This window comes from Lepidochelys olivacea (genome assembly GCF_965140295.1).
Source record: "Lepidochelys olivacea isolate rLepOli2 genome assembly, chromosome: 6".
Classification (NCBI taxonomy): Eukaryota; Metazoa; Chordata; order Testudines; family Cheloniidae; genus Lepidochelys; species Lepidochelys olivacea.
In genome coordinates this window covers 66,533,305-66,555,732 of record NC_140416.1, presented here as the reverse complement: position 1 = coordinate 66,555,732, position 22,428 = coordinate 66,533,305, and the positions used below count along the sequence as shown (strand labels likewise).

At 41.6% G+C, this 22,428-nt stretch overlaps 1 protein-coding gene across 1 annotated transcript in view; it reads right to left on the bottom strand.

Moving 5' to 3' along the window:
* Positions 1-1,990: 1,990 nt before the first annotated feature.
* The window catches only part of SPTBN5 (spectrin beta, non-erythrocytic 5), a gene marked incomplete at its 5' end in the record, with an annotated part of 149,319 nt that continues 128,881 nt past the window's right edge, over positions 1,991-22,428 (bottom strand). The window contains 11 exons of the mRNA XM_084629808.1: positions 1,991-3,455; positions 7,671-7,792; positions 9,233-9,368; positions 10,956-11,059; positions 11,298-11,389; positions 11,844-11,930; positions 13,455-13,526; positions 16,692-17,300; positions 17,807-17,911; positions 19,049-19,225; positions 20,550-20,739. Of these exons, the coding sequence (XP_084485934.1) occupies positions 3,310-3,455; positions 7,671-7,792; positions 9,233-9,368; positions 10,956-11,059; positions 11,298-11,389; positions 11,844-11,930; positions 13,455-13,526; positions 16,692-17,300; positions 17,807-17,911; positions 19,049-19,225; positions 20,550-20,739 (1,840 nt within the window). The 3' untranslated portion in view covers positions 1,991-3,309. The remainder of the gene's footprint in view (positions 3,456-7,670; positions 7,793-9,232; positions 9,369-10,955; positions 11,060-11,297; positions 11,390-11,843; positions 11,931-13,454; positions 13,527-16,691; positions 17,301-17,806; positions 17,912-19,048; positions 19,226-20,549; positions 20,740-22,428) is intronic.

Below are 22,428 nucleotides of genomic sequence, written 5' to 3'. Positions count from 1 at the left end.
TCTACTCATACAAAACTGAACACCCTTGCCCCACCCCTTCTCCAAGGCCCTGCCACCTATTTCCTCCATCCCACCTCCCTCTGTCACCATCACTCACTTGCTCATCTTCACTGGGCTAGCTCAGAGATTCAGGGTACAGAGGACGGAATGAGGGTTTTAGGATGCAGGAGGGTGCTCCAGACTAGGACCTAGAGGTTCAGAGGGCAGCGGGAATTGGGGCATGAGAGGGGGGAGGGCTCAGGGGTGCAGGCCCCAGGCGGTGCTTACCTCAAGCAGCTCCCAAAAGCAGTGGCATGTTCCCCCTCCAGCTCCTACGTGGAGGTTCAGCCAGGGTGCTCTGCACACTGTCACATCCTCAGGCGCCACCGCCATAGCTCCCATTGGCTATGGTTCCCAGCCAATGGGACCTGTGGGGCAGCACTTGGGGTGGGGGCAGCATGCAGAGCCCCCTGGCTGCCACTACAACAGATAGGGGACATGCCAGCTGCTTCCGGGGAGCTGCACGGTGCTAGCAGGGAGCATGCCAGCCCCACTGCATGGTCTGCCAACCGGACAGTCAATGGCCTGGTCAGGGGTGCTGACCAGAGCCACCACGATCCCTTTTCGACCTGGTGTTCCGGTTGAAAACGGGACACCTGGTCACCCTACTCAGGGTCTGTGGTCAGGATCTGCTGCCCAGCCCAGCGGGGTCCAGGGCTCCCAGCTGGCCCCGCAGGGTCCAGGATCTGCACCATGGGATAGGGGTCAGGGCTGCCGGTGGGCCCCGCAAGGTCCGGGGCTGCAGGCTGGCTCCCTGGGATCTGGGGTTCTGGGATGCCAGCCAGGCCCATGGGGTCCAGGACTGCCACCCAGCTGCCCTGCCACCTGGCCCCACATAGCGGGGTCCAGGGGCCGTGCAGCCTGCCCCCCACCCAGGGCTTCCCTTCATGGAAGGTTCTGTGGACATGAGGTGCTGGGTATATGGGTCCATGGGGGCTTTGTGGGTGTGCTGTGGTTCCCAACCTGCTGCCCAGGTAACATATTGATAAATAGTTGAGACCCACTGATGTATGGAGCTGTGCACTTAAGATGCTTTACATCACCATGTGCACTAGCACGAATAATAATAATTCAAACCTTAGCAGAATAGGAACTAAAATAAGTCACTAGCCAACCCCTGCCTGCTGACCCCCTTGAAGTGAGAGTGTGGACAACATGTCAAAGCTGTGTATCCATGTTGTCCATGTAAACATGGCTCACAATCTGTTTGCACATCTGCATGGCCCAGTGAGCTGTCTCATTTGGATCCAAGTCCTCAGAGGTAAAGGATGCTGCACACGCACTTCGAGCTGCTCCTATTCCTCCTCCCCTCATAGATGAATGGACAGGGAGAGGCCAGGAATAGGTAGAATTTTGGTTCTCTGCCCCTCACCCCATGCCATTTGCCATACTTTTTATTTTAAGCCACTGATTGGGAAAAATATTAGTACTTTTTACCTGCTAAATAAGAGTCTTTTGAAGTGAAGAACTGAATAAAGTGCAATGGCCTAGAGAAAAACTTCATGCATAAACAAACATTGAACAGCATTTTGTGTTTTATATCTACTTTGTGTCTACTTATATTTGCAATGAGCACTCTCTAAAGGATTTGTTATAATACCCGATTTTAAGAACGGGAAGGAATGAAATTCTGTATCGCAACTGGCATTGAAGTGCAAGAAAAGTGAAAAATGTATTTTTACTTCAGTCTTTTCCAGTGGGCTAGCAGTCGAAAGTACAAAACAGGTTCCTGAACAAGGCTATTAAGAATTCAGACAACTGAAAGATGTCAATTTTACCACTGGGTGACTTTATTTAAATAGAAGCGGGAAAAAATATTTTGATTACAACTTTCTACTAGCGACTGAACAAGAAATTCAAAATGAATTGATTAAAAAATCTGAGGTTTCATTAGAACACCGTTTGCAGTTATTAACAATTAAAGGAAGACAGAATTTCCATTAGTTTCCTTTGCTAGATTGACCCAAGTTTTGTATCTGTATTTTATCATTAAAGCTCATTTGAGCATGGGTGCTGATAAATTTGAAGTATTAGCATATTACCATATAGCTGCAGTAATAGTTTACCAGATGACATTCAGATTTTCCTTACGATATGCTCCCTTTCCTGGGCTTTCATCCCACGGTGGTAGTTGCCATATAAAAACCTAAGACAGCTTGATTCCATCGTTATACATTATTTGCTTGTTGCAAAGGGTGAACGCATCTCCCCTAAAATTGCCTCAGAAATTGCCATCTAAACACAGCTTCTAAAGTTTTTAACTTTATCTGATTATTTGGCTAGCATCACACACAAGTGTACATCATTTTAGGAAAGTCATTCATTTTAGTTCCACAGTTACTTATGTTCCATTCAAATCTGGTGCCCCCCTCCCTTTTATTATTGAAAATTATTTGCATAATAAAGAATCCTGAAACTAAGGGTATAGACAGAGCTGTAGACACTAAATTGAATCCCACAGCATTTTGAGGTTCTTGAATGAATTGATTTTGGCAGTTGATGAGGAACTCTGCAAGAATCTAGCAACACTTGAAAGTTTAATATGAGTAGGAAATATTCCTCTCTCTCTTTTCATAGTGACAGCTAAAAGCATTGCAGAAATGATTCTTGTCACTTCATGGAATGATTCCATGTTCTTACACTTCTGTACTGTGATTCCACAGAGTGCCACTCACAACAGTAATGGCAAGCTGTGTGCATTTAAGCTGTCACAACTGTACACAATGGTATCAACGGCACCTTTCTTTTAGAACTTAGAGGTAAAATAAGACATTGGGTGGATACATCGTGCAGGGTGGGGGTGTGTGTGAATACAGTAGTGGTTCATTATGGAAATTTGGGATCAAAGTGCAGCTTATGCAATAAGTGGATAAGAATTAGTCGTATCTCATCTTGGTCCCTGGTAGACATTAGTCATCATCACACAATTTGCCATGATGGGTGGGGATAAGGAGTATACCAGACATTACCCAGCACTATTATTTCCTCACATTCATGAGCATCAAAGTAATTCAATTTAAACAAAAGCCTTCTGTAGGCCTGGGAGAACCAGGTACACTGATCCACCCAAGTTCAATTTGTTAAAACAGTGACAGTTCTATTCTTTTCCAAGTGCTGGGTCTATTCCCGATGCTTGAGCATTCCCTTCTCCCATACACATTTCACTTGCTCACCGTCCATCTGGACTCCAAGGCAATAGGGTGCTATGAAGGGGAACAGTCTGACTCATCCAGAAAACTGAAGAGTGTGCGCTCTCTTGTGCTGCTGCTCTTACTTTTTGGAAAAAAGCTTTTGAAAGACATTCTTATCTTTCTTGGGTTTCTCCTTCCTGCCCTCAATCGCTAGATCTTCTTTCATCTGGGTCAGTGGATTTGCTAAACGCTTGGTCTGCACACTCTGATCCTCAGCCTTGGCTCCTGAAAAAGAATTAGTGTTTTTTTCATTTTCTTGAGATAGGAAACACCGGAATATGGGCTCACCCTCAGATGTGCGTGTCAAGGAGGCTCTCTCTAGGCCTCCCTACAGCAGGCTAACCCAAGCCATTTCACAGCAGTAGCATCCAGACCTTAATTCTCAATTGCCATAGTCCTCCTTCCCTGCTATGGATTGGTAGAAGCTACGGTGATGTAACTTTGAATTCCAGAGGGCCCTGGGAGGGGGAGGTAATGCTAGCATGGTACACATACCACTACCCAAAAGTCTAGCGTCCTCTTCATGGATGCTTCACAGTGAAAGATGCCATAGGTAAAACTCTTGCTTGGACAATGGCTTGTGCCATTAGCCCAAGAAGCAGCATATTTAACTTTTATTCACAGTCCTGGAAAGGATAAAGTTTTCCCACTGCCCTCTGGTAAAAAGAGCTGGCGTCTCATGATATGGTTGCAGGCTTTTTATGGTATAGCTTTAGTATCAGGTAGCCGCTTTTCTGGGTGCACTGTGGAGCACGTGGAAGAAAAGCTAATAATTTGTGTGTGTCTGACACACTTCTCAGCTGTAGAAATGTAAGAACCGCGAGAAAGACCAACAAACAGTGCAGTGAGACCTTGAAAGGACTCCGTACAGACACTGTTGCTGGAGATGCCTTTTCCAGCTCCCATCATCCCGCAAGGACTCCCAGCATGTTTCCTAGTCAATCTAGGGTCTCACCAGGATGATGTGAATGTCGAATAACCCCAGCTTCGTAAACTCTCCCAGGGGAGATTTCTGGCACCTGGATTTCCTTTCTGAGCTCCCTGCTCTCAGTGTTTACAATGATAGTTTGAGACACTACTAAAACAAAAGACTCTCGAGGCAGAAGTTTGCTATATGTAAGCTTTCTGTGTAATCTGCGTCAGAGAGCAGAGATGGTAAGGAGCTAGGAAACAAAAAGCTAGTTTTGATATGTTGTAAACATTGGGAACACTGCAACTCTTGCTGATAATGACAATTGCATGAGTCTAGCTGCAGGGACTACATGGCAAATTTTAACTAGGTTACCTCTTTAACAATCAGGGTCTAGATACTCCAGTGTGAGAACAGGTTTAAACCCCCAAAATAAACAGTAAAATCAATTGATTGCATGCAATGGTGGTGTATTATAAATATAACAAGCACAGCCCTTTCTAAACTCAATCATTATGAGATATGTATACAGGCTATGACTGTGAATTTATGTGTTTGTATATATAGAATACTACACTGCAACTTTAGCTCCACTTCAAAGCAGGGCAGTGAGCAGTCAGGAAGGTAGGAACACCTCCCAAAGTGTCTACATGAAACCAGCTTCAAGTAACTATCCATTTTCCAGCCCAGGAAGGGACACCAGAGGCCCATTAAAGTGAATGGAAAGACATAGAGACAACTTGAGACTGAAAAGAAAACCCCAGTCTTTGGAAAACAAGAAAGACGGTGATTTTTCCCACTTTGAGTATCTAAAGTGACTGAAGGGAAAAAAACAGGAACCCCTTTTAAAATGGAAAGGGTTGAACTGAAGACCACCCAGAACTTGGGGGACAGTCTTGAGGTGGGAGGCTGTCTATGAATGCTGGATCCCTCCTATAGCTTGGGAAATCGTTTTAAGGCAGTAAGTAACTCTTATTAGAAAAGAGATTTTATTTAATATGCATGTGCAAAGCGTGAGGTTGCTTCTTCATGTTTATTTTCTGTGTAACTTGCCTATATGTTCTTTCCCTTACCATTTCATCCTTGAATCTGTGCTTTTTCTATTAAATAAACTTTTTGTTTATTTTTACCTCAGGCAGGTCTCCAGTGTGCAAACCATCTGGAATGTGTGGGCGAAAGTGAGCGGATTCCAGGGGGCTGGTTTCTCTGCTTTGGGAGTGACAAACTAGAGGGGAAAAGATAGCGTGTCTGGTAGTTGAGAACTCAGAGAGGACTTATTTGGGGAGACTCAGGACTGGAAGTGTCATTGGTGTCACCCTGCAAAGAGTAACTAGGCTGGTGAGAGCCAGGGTGAGACCTTATGTTTGTGGGTGTCTAGTGGTGTCAGGGAAATGAACCATACCTGCACAGCACAGAGGCCCCCTAGATTACAGGACAGGCAGTGGCAGAACCCCTTACTGGTCTGATGTTACATCATCTTCTTCCCGACTGACTTTTGCTATACTGATTGAAACTACTCTTTTATTTAACAAGCAGGACTGTTTATACTGCAGATACCCCTTGTCTCAAGCCCTGTTGATCAGTCCCTACAAGACTATTTGCAGCAGGATGTTACTCATTCACAATTGCATCCTGTTATGCACTCGTTTAGTGCCAGCAACAGTCCTCATTTCCTTCCCCACCTTGTTAATTACCTTGCACTGTCTGGCTCAGAGTTCCCATCATACTTCTGTAGTGAGTGTGTGTGTGTTGGAGGTGTTAGATGGTGTGCTCAGTGAGAGAGTCACTGGGTCTTATTCCATGGAGAGCATAGAAGAGGCATCAGGAATGAGCTATTTAATGACCATATGCTAGGGAGGACAACATCCAGAGATCAGTGTGTCATGCTGTTCACTTTCAGTCATGAATCTGTAGCTAGGCATTTCCAATGAACACTCCTCTATGCGAATATGCATGACTGCTCCATGGGTGTTCAGATGGGTTGCCCACAGTTCACACCTGACCACCCAATCCCATTCATTTGGCAGAGCGGACTAGGTGTTCAGATAAACACTGAAAAACACGTGGCATTTGTGTGTCCAAACCGATACTGAAGAAGAAGAAAAAAAGAATAAATGGACAGAATAAACCCTTCTTACATCTTCCTGATGGATTCCCCTGTTCTCTTCGTCATTCACCAAACAGGTCAACCCTACTTACTGGCATGATAAAATACGATCTTACATTTAGATAACACCTTTCCTCCAGAAGGATCCCACAGCACCTCACTAACATTTCAGCTGTTATCTTTGAAGTGGAAAATAGCAGCTGCTTTTAAACAGTTCACAGTAACACTACACAACCTTAATTTGATCCCTGATGTGTACGCATTATGATACACTATTTAATTACACAATCACATACTTATTTTTTTGCCACTGGACCCTTGCCTCATTTGGTGCCCAGGATGGATGGTGCTCAGATAATGAACACCTATTCGATATTTTGTTTTCTCTTTGTTCAGTGTGTGCCCCCAGGTATTTTATACTACACCCTATTCAAACTCTGCTCTGGACACAGAATCATCATTTTTCTCATCGGCTTTTCTGTAAGGCTCATCACTACAGTATCTGAGTGCCTCGTAAACATTAACATTACCAGACACAAACATGATAGAATTTATTTTCACAACAGCCCTCAGAGGTGAGGGATTATCATTCCCATTTTTACAGATGGGAAACTGAGGCACAGAGCCACTATAGTCAAACATGAGCACTGTCCACCGAATGAAGCAGGATTCCTGTGGAAAAAATAGTATGCCATCATGTAATTAAAGGCTGTCATGATGCATACGCACCAGACAGCTGAATTAAGGTTGCACATGAGACCTTAATTGTGGCATTTCCTAATTTTTGAGTATTTGACACTGAAAGCCTCACCTTCGTTTCACATAGATTTGTGTGTGTTTAATCTAGCTATAGATTCATAGATATTTCGGTCAGAAGGGACCATTACAATCATCTAGTCTGACATCCTGCACAACGCAGGCTACAGAATTTCACCCACCCACTCCTGCAAAAAACCTCTCACCTATGTCTGAGCTATTGCAGTCCTCAAATCATGGTTTAAAGACCTCAAGGAGCAGAGAATCCTCCAGCAAGTGACCCATGCCCCATGCTACAGAGGAAGGCGAAAAACCTCAGATATTTCATGAGAGAGTGAGAGAGAGCCTGAGAGCAAGCACCCTGTATTTCATAATCCTAATAAAGAGAAAACTACTGTAGGAGTGAAACCAGAAGACATGCAGATCTACAGCACGTGAAGTATAATGATCAACTAAAATAAGCTCCTGGGGAAAATGATTTAGTCAAAATGGATCAGTAAATTTTCAGAGAAAGTGAAAAAGCACAGGATTAAGACATAGCAGGGAAGGGTGTGGTATATATTGGGTGATACAGCAATTTCCTCTTTCTACATTTTGAAACATGTTTTCTCAATCTCAGAACTGTGCTTCTCACACAGATTAAGGCAGAGTTTCTTATTACCCATACCTGCAGGGTTCTGGGCACAGGTGGAGGTTGGTGTCTTCATAATCTCATGTGTGTCGTCCTCTGATTCCCTGGGAATGTTTTCAGATTCTTTCTCTTGTCTCACTTTGAAGGAAGGAGCTCTCCTGTCAACAAATAGCACCACAGAAACTCAGTGACATTTCAGACATGAATTAAATCAGTAAGTAAAAGTAAGTATTTGGAAACAATTCAGTCATGAAACCATTTCAAAAGCAAAATAGCCACCGGACAGAAAAGATGTGTTGTATATACATATGTGCATTAATATAGCCAGTCTGCAATATAGAATAGGAGTAACTTTGCAAAATGCACCTACCCACTCACCTCTGGTGAATTACTTTATTTGAAGGACAAATAAAATATCAGTAATTATTTTATCATCATTCATCACAACGGTATAATGGGGGTAAACAGATTTTGTGACTGAGCTGGAAATATTCTTGACAATTTCGCAAGTCTGATACTAGGTTTGTGCTACGTCTTTTGGTCAAATAGTCACTTTCCCATTTATCTGAATGGGAACAACATGAGTAAATCTGTGTTTGTACTGCAATCGCAGCTGGTACTCATTGACAACATCTATACAGAGAAGAAGAATGGTCTTTTGCTTCAGGCCCTGGACGGGATTCAGGAGATCTGCATTCATTTCCTAGCTCTACAGTAGACTTCCTGTGTGACCTGTAGTAAGTCACAATCTCTCTGTGCCTCAGTGCTTCACAAGTCAAAATGAAGAGAATAATTCTTCCCTACCCCACGGGGGATTTGCAAGACTAAATTCCTAAATATTTGTTGAGTTACTATCATGATGGTAAGGGCACTCTCTGCAATTCTCTGGTAAACTTAGTGAAATCTCTAGCAATTATCATGTTGCAGTTCTAATCACATTAACAGGCATGAGGTAGTGAGTTCTCCTGCAAAACACAAGAATCGGCTGGGACAATCAAACTGGTCTTTTTGGTTTCCATGATACTGTGTGTGCTATAACATTTCAGGAGCCTATGGGTTTTCACAGGTCCATGGCTCACACAGCTCATGAAGTTTAGGCGCATGGATCCTTCCAGTACAATAGACTAGACAATAGGGGCTGTTTTCATGTCACAACTTGTAGGATTTCTGCACACTCCATGTGCAGCAGAAATGGATTTACACCATGGGCCAGATTTTCTACCACAGAGACACAAACAGTATGTTCAAATGCTGCATTTGGATTCTCAGATTCACACTTGAATATGTAAAGAGGCCATTGTGTGCCTAGTTTAAGTTCATCACCCAAGGGGAGGATTTGGATGACCTTGTTAAGGACCCCTATTGGAAAATTGCCTTTAGCATGTTGTAACTTTCAAAATGGACTGAATCAGAGAAGTTACTGCATAATATAGTCCTGGGGGCTGTGTGCTATATAGTCCTGGGGGCTGTGAAATACTGAAAACTGAACTGGTCTTTTAAATACCAAGCCTGTCTATCTGGCATCATCCTGTATTTGAGCACTGCCTAGCTACTGGCAAAAATGAAATCAGACCAGCTCAGCAGTATACAGTCCCCACCTGGGTAGTAAGCCTCTGCTGTTTTGTCTTTCAGCAGGCCCTCCATCTGGGAAGCTCCAAGGTCTGGTCTGAGGCCTCTCTGTATTTGGAGTGATTGGTTGGGCCATCACTTTAGAACCTTGACTGTTACCATGGCCTGCAGGGTCAAAGAAAATACAGGAAACATATTTGAATCAGAAGGAGAGGCAGAGTCAGTCATTCCTATATCCACTATATATTTCTTTGAGCTGCAGGTATCACTGCATTTCTGCCCTTTTTCATTATGCCACAGAAGCCATCACCGTTTACTGAGGTTTTCAGAATAGGGATTGGACCCACAAAGGAGCAAGCAAGAGCCAAGGCCTGTCTACATGAAAGCTGGAAAAAATGTAAGTAGCCATTGTGCATTTCTCCCCAGCCAGTATCTTGACTCAAGCCGCACTACAACCAAGAGGTGGCTTTCAATGTCACTCTGGGGACTCTACTCTGAGGTCCCCAAGAGTATGTCTACACTGCAGTTAAAAACCCATGGCTGGCACATGCCAGCTGATTCAGGCTCGCAGAGCCTGGGCTAAGGGGCTATTTAACTTCAATGAAGATAGTCAGTCTCAGGCTGCAGCCCAGGCCTTGGACCCTGAGATGTGGGAGGGTCCCAGAGCTCAGGAATGTCTACTCCACAATTAAACAGCCCCTTAGCCCGAGCCCCATGAGCCCAAGTCAGTTGGCACAGGACAGCCACGGGTTTCCAATTGCAGTGTAGACGTACCCTTCACATCAGCTATCAAGTGCCTCAGTGTGTACTGTTCTCTATGGGTGACACAGATGAGCAGGGATCCTAGAAATCCATTTGCCATGGAAAAATGCGGAAAAACATGGAATTTGCGCTTTTACATTTTGTGAAAAAATAAAAACATATATTAACTATTAACTAAATTTTACTGAAAGTACAAGTGTCACTTATTCAATGCATGCAATCTCAACTCTTGTGGTTGATTTTTGAATGCACTTTAAATATGTATAGCTAAACATACTCCAATAAACTGCTTTCGGCATACAGAGGTTACTCAATGGCATAGAGGGGTTCATGTTTTAATGCATTTCAGATTTCATGTCAGCCTCCAGTCATGAGTAATTAAAGTTATGAAAAGATGCCAAAAATTGTAAAAATCCCCACTGAAGACCATGTCCCTGGGTTTGGCAAGGACAAATTTCATGTTGATGGTAATATGCTGTTCTGCACTGTATGCAGCAAGGCTGTAGATTTCGTTCATAAGCAGACAATTGTAGAACGCATGGAAAGCATTAAACTTAAACTGAATGACAAGAAATGAAAACAAGAGGCTGAAACAGCAGGGCCATCGACAACAGTAAAGAAACAATGCACTGTGATGGGATCATTCTGTTAATTTTATTTTATTATAATGACTGATGGCCCTGGTAGGCTTGGAACTTGCTTAAAAATTGAAAATATATCAATAAAACCTTGTGTTCAACTGATACTAATATATGTTGTGGCTAGGGAAGTTCAGCATTTCATTTTAATTGTGGAAAACCACCAATTCTTATGTTTTTTTTAAATCACAGAATTTGTTTTTAAAATTCCAGAAAACTAGGCTCCCCACAAATGAGACACTCAAACACATTTAAAGGAAGAGCGCCACACAAGGGACAGCTTGTGATTTCAACATCCTTTAGTTCCTCCCCCCTCCTGTCATCATCACTATACTAAACAATTACCCCTTACAAATAAATGATGATCTACTTATATCACTCCTAAGCGCTTGTATCCATTCATTCATCAGCTTCTGAGAAGGTGCTGCAAAGTAGTATTCTGCCCCATCACTCAATCTGTAAACAGCAGGGATAGGAGGAAGGGCATTCAAATTAGTCTAAACATTTACATTATTGTCCTGTTGAGAAAGGCAGGAACTGCAGTATCTGCAAATTCCTACACAGACAGCACTCTTCAGCTTTGCCATACCACAGTGTTTTCTGGGATAGGCTTGGATGAGTATGGCTGCGTGTAGTTGCAACATTGCAGAGCAGCCAGATATGTTTTGCTAGCAGGTCTAGGCATATGATTTACCGTAAACTAAAGGTGTTCTCTTTCCTGGCATAGTCAGTCAGCCTCTCACACTTGGCACCAGCAACACTGATTGATGGGCTTGTGGTTACGTTCTGAAGGAGGAAGAGATTACAATGAATGTCCTAATTGCCCTGCCTTTAGGATTCAGTCTCATCCACGCACTGTGAACACACACTGATACCATCATTCATACTATTCCTAACACTGTCACTAGGTCCCCTGGTTGGAAGAACTGTACAAGATCCATCCTTCATACAGTTTGAAGAACTGGTACTTCACTGTGTCTTGAAGGCACTACTCAAATGAGAGAATGTTCAGTAAATCTCAAAACCCCTTTTCTCAACCTTATAGCTGGAAGCTGCACTGATCAGACTAAGTTTCCACCAACTGATACATAAAAGAATTTAACCCCCATCTAATCAAAAGCAAATATGTCTCATTTCCTATGTTTTCTTGTGAAAGAAGTTGAGAGATTAGAATGGAAAAACACGGAACAAATCTTAAACCATCTTTGGAGATTACGTGAAGATTCAAGAAACAAATTACCTTGGACGCTTCTCTTTCATCATTGTAGAAGTCAAGTTTTTGTTTGTTGAGTTTTACATAATAGGAGTTCCAAGACCTTGAGCGTGGCTACATGAAGAAAGAGGATAATAAAATGTAATCATAATGGTATCTGTAGTTACATCAGTAACATACATTTCGATATGCAGCTTCTAGCCATGCAACCTGGGGCTGGGACCTCCTCAGCACTCAGGAGCCAGGAATGGTCAGCCCTGGGCTATTTCCAAGGAAACCCAATCCACTGTAGGAAGTGGTTTGAGGGATTCCATTAGTGGCGCCACATAAGTCAGTGCTGAACTAATGACACAGCCTGCTGGAAGCAGGCACTAAACAGCTGGTTCCTTCCATCTTTTAGTGAAGATATACACCCAGCGTTCTATTTCTGCTTCTTGAAGACGCCATTTCACTTTATCCAATTGGAGAGTTGGCTCTAGTGCGCTATCCATGTTCCAATTTTGGTCATTATAATCTGCCTAAAGTTTCAATGTATTTAATGGATATCGAATTCTTCCCCACTTACTGTGCACTGTTTTAAAAGCAGCTGCTACTTTCCACCCCAGAAGGTAGTTGTATGTCAGCAACAGGTGACACGTTTGTGAAGTGCTATGGGATCCTGCTGGATGGAAGGTGCTCTCTAAATGTAAGATGCTATTATTTTATTGTGCCAAGAGTTGTCTGGTGAATGAGAGAGGAAGGGGGAATTGTTAAGGAAGATGTGAGGAGAATTTATGTTATGAATTTATTCTATTTCTTCTTTTTGCGTGGGTGGGTGAGATGAGAATTCACTAACATAGTTAATTTAACTTGGGGTTTCACCTGTGTATCCGTAACAGGATGACAGTAGATTCTATTTTGCATAGGAAATAAAGACCAGTGCGGATTTGCTTAGGTCAGCTTAAAAGTTTCAGATAAATAATTATTCCCAGGGAATAACAGTCTAAGAGTCCTGCCTATGTCCAAGGCACACAGACTTTGTTAGCAAAAATCTATGCACTGGTAGATAGTGACTGAGAAAACCAGCACAGAAATTTCCCACCTGTGGTAAATGTATCACTGTTACTTCACTGATGCCAGCCCTGACCTGGAAATGGGATTCTATTTTAGAGTAAGAGGGGAATTCAATCTTTAATTTCATTCAGCCCTGGACATGCTGAAACTAACCCACCAATTTACTACCATCAACTGGAAGAAACACCCTCTTCTAATATGAGAAGAAATTAATATCCAAGCTCATTTAATTAGAGGCTCTCTCTGCCATTAGGGCTTCACTCTTTTTGAAGGGGATTTTAGTCTACATGTTCATTTAGTCCCCAGTTCCGGTAAGTGCCCCATCAATGGGAACTAAGCCAGAGCTGGAAGATCTCTCAGATAAGTGAATTCAGACATCTTGTTCATTCCAGGCCTCATCCAACACCTACTGAAGTCAAGGGAATCCTTTCACTGGCTTCTGTGGGAACTGTATCAGGACCTCAGTTCTGAGAGCTTCACCAGTGAAGGTTTCCCCGTCCCCACCCCTGGAGTCAGGTTCTGTAGCTATTTGGTCATAATACAAGGAATGGTGGCTGAACATGAAGTGAGTGCATTTGATTCTACCTGCTTCCGTCCTGGAAGGAGCTGGTCCCTCTTTTCTAGTAACCCCTCCATGTTCTGGTGACCTACAGAAACCTGAAACACACAAGGACATTACAGTTTCACTTTAGAGAAGTCTTTTCAAAACTTCAGATATATCCCAAACGGGCCATTGTTTTCCCTTTAGCCTTTGCCTTTTCTATGCTCCTGGAAGCCTTCTGTAGATCACATTCACAAATCTAATTTAGTGCCTGAATGAAGATATTTCAGACCTACACTGGACAATCTACTCATATGATTAGTTTCATCACAGTGTACTAAAGGTCTCTTTCTCACTCTACACATAAGCTTACTTGGAGTGATATTGCATTTTGTGGTGTAATATAATGTGACTATATGAAGCAATCTTAACACGTATGTTTTTATACAATGCTTAGAAGTGAATCTGAATCCTTCACAAAATATTTTACTTTGGTTGCTGTCATCTAGATCCTGCCTGAAGGTCTGTCCAGGGATCTGACTCTGGCACTGTATGGTAGAATAGACTGCTAGAGAAAAAGAACTGTTTTATAGGTTTGGATGCTAATTTGCACTACTATAATTAAAAATTATTATTTAAAAATGAAATGACAATAGTATTGTATAATACATATATTTCTATAACAATCTATTATGCAGTTCTGGCATGTCTGGGGAGCTATGTCATTAATACTACCATTTCACCTATTCATCAATAAAATACCATTAAGAGTTTCTTAATAATCTTCATATGGTCCCTCTTAATGTATACCTATATCCGTTAGTACTGGTCTGACCAGTTATTGTAGATCATCAGTGTAATTTTATAATAAACTTTAGTTAATGTACTTCTCTAAATAATCTGTGTTGTCAATATATCCTCTCATACATGTGTCCCTCCATTCTATTTATCATCCCTGCTACCTTATTTTGTATGCTCTGCCTTCTATTGTTAAATTTCTGCATTCCAGTAAGGTAACAAAACCAGGACACTGTATTCCAAATGTAATTTCAGTGTTTCCATGAATATTATGCTGCTGCTTACTGATTTACATGCTATAACTCTCTTAAAACAAATCAAGCCAACTTCTATTAGCTTTCTTTACTGCTGTTGCAAAAAATAATTTTTTTTTATTTTTATATGGCAATTTGTGTTATAACATCATCATTTAGCATTCAGAAAAGGGTGCTGAATTGCACAGAGATTGATAATAGAGAAAAAACAACCAGTATATTATATGTGGTACAGGTAGAAACACCTACAGTTCAGGGTCCCCAACATTTTTCAAAATATTAACCTGTTTTAATGTGCTCATAACTTTGCCAAACTTTAATCAATTCAGGCTGAAATTTTTGATTCTGCGTGGCTGCCTGAGGCTGAAGCTTTTGGAAAAATGTCAGTAAAACTGGTTCAGCTATTCTCAAAATGAGGTATATGAAAAATATATCGTTTTGTTCATTTCAAAAAAAGACGGAGTTAGAGAAGAAGTTGAAGGAGGTGGCACAGGTGGAAAGATTGGGACAAGGAGCCAAAGATTAGGACGAGGAGGGGGCAGGTAGAGAAACTAGGACTGTATCATAAAGACTGTATCATAATTAGGCTTGAAAGGACTAGAGTTTTATCAATAAATGTCGATTTCACCATCCACACACAAACAAACAAAAAATTTCCATGGATAGTAATCAAAATTTACAGATAGGTGAAGTAAGAAAAATGATGTTTAAAAGAACTTACTAGAGTTTGTTTTAAGATATTTGTGTTTATGTATATGTTTAAGATATTCACTTTGTATATTTTGACATGTGATGTGGACAATTTGTATTTTAATGGTTATAAAGCTTTAACTTTTTGAATCTCAATGTCTACTGTCATTAAATAATTATTCTCTTGCTCCCCCCATTGTCTAATCCCCCATAATTTCTTTCCACTGAAAATTTATATAAATAAAAATCTAAAACAAATGCTTAAAAATAAGCATCAATATTATCCATCTAAATTATTTTAAAAAACCCTCAGATTCTGCCAAGCCTAATAATAATGCATATGCACAAAGGAGCCAGATTAAGGTTGCACAGACAACCTTTATTTGATCTAGAGTTAAGTGAAAACTTTCCAATGAATCAGGTTTCCACTGGAAAATGCTGATTAGACAAAATGGAAACGTTGCAGGAGTACATTAATTTTGTCAAAATTTTCTGTGGAAAGTTATTGAAATGATTCATTTTAACTTTATCATTTTGGGATGAAATGAGATTGAGAAATCTCAGAATTTCCCACAGGACAGAAATTCTATTTTTCAGTCAGCTTTAATTCTGGCATTTCTTAACGTCTGAATGCTTAGTTTGAGACCTTAGTAAAGTTCTTTAATGTATTTTTTAATGTATTAGGACATAGAACCTTTACTGTTCAAACTTGTTCTAACTGGCTGCATAATTAAAGCAATATTCTTTTTGTGTATCAGTCTCCTTCAATCTTACACAAAAAACCCACCTGTGTGTAGTCAAATCAGGTAGCTACATGTAAAATATAAATTACCAAAGGCATAAGTTTATCTAGTTTGGCACTCACTATTTGCACAAGCAAATGAGAGGTTCAGTGGATGCAGCTGGGCAAATGTTTGGTTCTATAGATTAATATTTGCATTTTTCAATTAAGTCGGTCTATTTTGAATGCTATTTGTTATTCATTAAAGTGAAGAGTGATAAATGGCAAGATATATTTTCTAGGACATAAATTCAACTAAAATATTACTGGACAAGATTTAACCTGACAGTCTCATCATGGAGATTAGATGTCATGCCAAGTATGTGTAAAGAAAGTATCAGTCAGAATAGATGCTTCTTGGCTTCAGGGGAAAGACGTTTTTGTGAGCAACCTACTCCTCTTAGCGAAAGAGACAGAATATCACTCATTGCCATATTAGGTAGCAATAATGTCTATTGAAGTGAGGCATTTAAAAGGTTCCATAGACTGCAGGCATACAACTGCTTTACATCACTATCTTTCTGGATAATTTAGAAAGTATATAGCAAAGGCACATTAAGTGTTTCTTGCTGCTTGGATCACTCGGGATATATATGTGTATGGTCATTCTTTGCAGTTTTCTCACACTCCTTAAGCTGTAGGCCTACATCATACTATACAGTGGGGAATATGTGCCACACGAATACCATCTAGATATAGATCTGGGTATTGCTTCAATGGGGTGGCTGTAGAGGTTCTGTGAATGCAGATGAACTTACCAAAAGGTCATTTTCTGACTTCTCAAGAGAGGAACTGGACTGTGGTAAATGTGGAGAAAGATCTAATGAACTTTGGCTAGACCTAGGTGGAGTCTTCACAACTTTTATTTCCAGGTTAGAGACGGGTTTTTTGCTAAGGTTTTTCTCATGGGGTGATAAGAGGTCCTTGGAATATGGTTCTAACAAACTGGTGGCAGTTTGTCTGTTTACTGGACTGGGAGGAGAGATGTGGCTTCCCAAGGATGTTACTTGCAGGCCCATCAGTTTTGGCGTAGGTTGAGTGTTAATCTCACTGAGCCTCGTCACAGCTTTCGTTTCTCCATTGGTGCTGGGCAACATCTCTGGATTTTCCCCAGACCCGAATTGCTGGAATGCCTCTGTGGACTTTTGGACTGGAGAGACAATAGTTTCAAGGGGATCCCTCAAGGCGAGGCTGGGTGAGGAGGATAGAGATGGCAATGGTCTAGTTCTCTTTATCTCTATCAGTCTTGAGGATGGCATCCTTCTGTCTGAGGGCTTCCTTCTCAGAGACGGGACCCTAATGATTTTCCCTCTCTCCTTTTGCCCATTCTCCTCAGCATAAATCTGCTTCAGTATCTTCATTTCCCTCTGCAAGACACAAGGGTTACATGTATGATCTATAAGTGCATATGTAAATTGAAGTTAGGATTACCTTCAGGTGCATTTCTATTGGCCTTTATAAAAATGTATCTGACAGCATAGGGCCCACCTTCTACTATAGATTCCCAGCCCTGGGAACTCTAAGCAGCTGGACGTCTGTAGTCCAAACTGTATTGTCCTCTTCTTCCCAAGGCCTCTTCCTATGCTCACAGCCTTCCTTTTTGCCCTCCTGCTCTCGGCAGAGCACTAGGTCCCAGGTCTGCTCTCCCTGGAGTCTTTCTCAGTCAATCTAGTCTTCTCTGAATTACAGTCTGCTCTTATTTTCCCAGCAGGTCTCCTCTTCGTCACCTGGTCCTTTACCATTAATCTCCATGTCAGGAGATGAGCTGAGTTTAGCACAGGAGCAGCTGAGCCTCAACCTCCTAAAAAGTCCATCTCACCCCATGACAAACCCCTGCCTCATTTACTAATCCATCAGTCATCTTCCCCCTCACCTTTGTCTTCCTATTCAGTTGTACAAACTTCTCCTCTTGGGCTGCAAGCATCTTCTCAAAGTCCCGGTGTTTCTTCAGTAGTTCCTCTACATCAGACACTGAATCCTGAGTGGAAAAAAAATCAACAATAGATACAGGAATACAGTGAGACAAAAATAACTGTTCCTGAAAAGACTATGACTGAGATTTTCAAAGCAAACGAGTACATTTAGCCACATAACTCCCTTTAAAATTAATGATAGTTTGTGTCTAAATCCCCTAGCTGGCTTTCAAAATCTCAACCTACTCTTCTAAAATGAGTGGTCCCTGGGCTGAATGTGGTACATGAAAATAAAAAGGCTAACTTGACAAGACTTCTTTCTCCCCAGCTGCTGGCTTTGTCAGCCATCAGCACCCTTACTGGAACCCACCAGTACAGCCCTCACTGGAATGCAGTATCTTTCACAGTGAAATGATCCTCTGTAACAGTCACTAATTGTTTAAAAATGTTGCAATTCATGTGAAGCTTCTCTTCCTCCTTCTGCTCTGTGCTGTGGAATAAAGACCCTGCAATATCACCACCAGCATGGCCTGCATAAGGTACCATGATTTCCATGTGGTATCCTGGCTGCTACAGTATAATCAATGGCACCCAGGATAAACTCCTGGATTACAGTTTATGGCAGACACATGGTTTACTCCTGTCTTGCCCCCTGCCCACGACCACAGCAGGGATCTCACAACTGAGCTTCTGTTGCCCCTGCATTGGGCCTCCATGCCCAAGTGCATGGCAGTGTCATTCCACCCTCTCAGCCACAGAGAAAAAAGCTGTTGAAGCTGGTGCAAGAACAGAGATTTCTAGGGCAAGCTGGAAAAGCCATGTACACAAACCCTCCCACCTCCCAAGAGAGGAAAAATCACCCCTTCTCTTCAAATCAGGCTCACTCCCTCATATGAAGGAGTAAGAACCTTCTTCTGGATCCCTGACTAGGCTAAGGAAGGGGTAGGAATTCTCCCCCATCTTTTGCCAAACAGGTCACTACTCCATTAGTTACTTTTCCTGCCCCAGGCTAAACCCTTTAAAAGGACATAGCACCTACCTTTTGAAAATCCCCAAACTGAATTACTCAGCCATCAATGTTTGGACTGTGATTAACGTAAAACAGAATCTCTCAGGGGTGGGGTTGCCTGAGATGGTGCACAATTCAAGTAGTCTGCCTATACAGAGAGGCATTTTAATAGTGTTATACTGTTTTTACTCACCCCATAGCTAGGATCTGAGAGAAATCTCTCCTTGGCAGCCAACCATGCCTCTGCTTGCTCCATCTCTCGCCGTAGTAATTGGATTTCCCAGTTTTCCTCATACAGCTCCTTCCTCACATCCCAGCTCTCCTTCACCTTCTTCATCAGCTCTGACAGCTCTGACAGTTTTTCCTCAATCTAGGAAAACAACATTTACAATATATAGAGATAAAAGATCCACTTAGACTTTCATTTGACAGCCATCTACCTTGTAATCTGACCATGTGACCCATACATGACCTCCAGAGAACTTTGTGGTCCCAACCTAGGATGAACAGATAGCAAGTGTAAAAAAACCGGGACAGGGGGTGGGGAGTAATAGGTGCCTATGTAAGAAAAAGCCCCCAAAATCGGGACTGTTCCTATAAAATTGGGACATCTGGTCACCCCATCCCAACCTAATTTAGAAAGGAAGTTTGAGCCTGCTTTTTGCCTGACTGAATTAATTTAGCCTCATACTATATTCTGTATCTGTATGCGTATTCCATGTATGGCAGGAACAGTACTTTGCTGTATATTCTTCCAGGCCACACTTAACTCAGATGTTGCAGAGTGTAACTTATAATACTGAACTAATGGGTACCCACACAACAAGACAAATTCATCTGGCCATGGCATGACAACACTGATTTATCTTTTATACCAGTGGAAAACTGTCTAGTCCTCTCTGCAGCAAAGTTTGCAACAGAAATGAGATCTTTCACAAATTCCAGAGACTCTTAACTTCATGATCTCCAGGTCCAATTACAATCTCCAGCCAAGCTTGGGGTCATTGTAATGATCATATTCTGAAATTACATAGATAACAGGATCTTAGAGTTTTTCAAAGTTACGTCTCGCCCTTTTCTCCTTTGTAAAACTTCTGAAGAATCCCATGTTCTCTGACGTGTGCAAAGACATCACCCCACTCAGTATTTGTTCTGTATTGTATTGCATTCTATTTATCCTATTTCTTGTTCATTTAGACAATAAGATTTAAGGGATGGTATTCGTGTGGCACATATTCCCCACTGTATAGTGTGATGTTAGCCTACAGCACAGCATAAACAATCACCAGCAATATTTCAATCTAGGTATTGTAATTTTACAGGTTAGCTTCAGAGTCAATTTTGAAGGAGATAGGAACAACTCTAAATGGTGTTCCACTTATTCAGGTCTCTATGCAAAATTTGTCTTCATATTTAATATTAAAGAATCTGTTTTTCCTAACTACTTTCTCTGTTTTGAAGGACAGATATATGTGAAAACCCCTGAGAGGCACGAACTCTCGGGGGGGGGGGGGGGCTCTGAAGTCTAAGTTCACTCCTGAACACTTACTGAATGTTCTTTATATATGGTAGTATTTCTGGCAGGGATGCTTCACTTAGACTTCTATAATATTGTAATTAAGGTGTTTGCCCACTAAGTTTGTTTCCTTACCTGACTCTGATTTTTTAAAATGTTTAACTCATCATCAGCATACCTCCATGGACATGAAGTGTCCGTTCTTCACCAGGTTGTTCCCTGCCTGCTGCATATCTTCATATTTTAGCCACTGCTTCTCTATTTCACGCTTATACTCTTCATTGTGCTTGATTAACAGCTCAGCGCCAAGAACATCGCTTGCTAGTTCCTCAGATATCACCAGTGCATGCATCTCATTAGCCCAAACCCTACGGAAAGGAATCAAAAGTAGTCAGTGAACACCGAAAGCTGCTGAGGGTAAAAATGGAATGACTCACAAACACTCAGACACACCTACAAACTTATACATCCACACTGAGATAGGCACAGATTTACAAGCCCTTATTTACATACAAGGGACACACATATGCACACACACTGGTAGATATCCACGTCCATATGCACATTTACACACTCAAGGGACACACTCCAGTGCATAAACATACATTCAGACATACCCTGGCCCCATCAATAATTATATTATAGTTACGGGACAAACATGATACACACTCAGATAGTTAGAGAAGGGAATCATGAGATTACATGCCCTGAAGAATATCTCCTGTATATATTCACAATGCTTTTATGCACTGGGCATTTATATGCATACTTAAAGTTTCATATTCTGTCATGCACAAGAATACTTAACACATACACAGGGCATGCATGCATGAAATCATATTCACTCACAAATTTAGGAAGAGCATGCACCTACAAGGCCACAGCCTCCACAGGTATAAAACACGGTAGCTCCATTGACTTCAGTGGAGCTGATTAACAGCAGCTGAGAGCTACCTCACAGCAGGGTATCCCCACCTACACACACTTACGCACAATATTCTGAAACCAAGAACACATTTGTGTTCTTAGGAAAATACTCATAACCCTTAATAGAGCTGGTCAAACATTTTCTGACGAAACATTTTTCATGGAAAATGCCATTTCACTGAAATAGACACATTCTACAGGAACTTGGAGATGTGGAAAAAAATTGGTTTAGAAAAAAACATCACAATGGAGTGCTTTGATTTTGGAATTTAATTTACAATACAAAAAATTAAAAACAGTTGAAATTAAAATGGAACGTTTTGATTTAATCAGAAAGAAATGTTGCCATTGACCGAAAACAGAATTGTTTTCCGTTTGTGGGAAATTTCAAAATTCAGTGTTTTGCTCAAATTTGGAACAAAACCCAGTTTCAAAATCATGGAATTCTCAGCAAAAGAGAAATTCCGGTACCCACACTGCTCTTTTATTTACGCAGAAGGGAAACAACAGCAGGCACATGCAAGCAATATTATTTATATTATCTCTCTCCCTGCTCCCACTCAAAATACCTCAATTTTTGTACATGCTTGAAATAGCGGTGCTAAGATTGCCTGTGAAATGCTTGTGCTGACTCTTAGACATGGGAGCAATGGGGTCTGTACAGCTGCACAGGGCATTGGAGTTTCAGATTCATAGATACTAAGGTCAGAAGGGACCATTATGATCATCTAGTCCGACCTCCTGCACAACGCAGGCCACAGAAGCTCACCCACCCACTCCTGCAAAAAACCCCTCACCTATGTCTGAGCTTTTGAAGTCCTCAAATCGTGGTTTAAAGACTTCAAGGAGCAGAGAATCCTCCAGCAAGTGACCCGGGCCCCATGCTACCGAGGAAGGCAAAAACCTCCAGGGCCTGAGGAAAGCACTCTGCCCTCATGTAGAATCAACAATATTTGGAAACCAAACCCCAAAATACTGAACTACCCAAAGTGCTTGATTTTCCAAGACACTAGAGGTATTATCTAAGTTGTCCAAAATCTGGCGGGTCTGTAACACTGTGCTGAAATAGAGTGGTATGGTCCCATGTGCTAGACACATCCAATATGTGATAGGCTCCAGAAACAACCCTA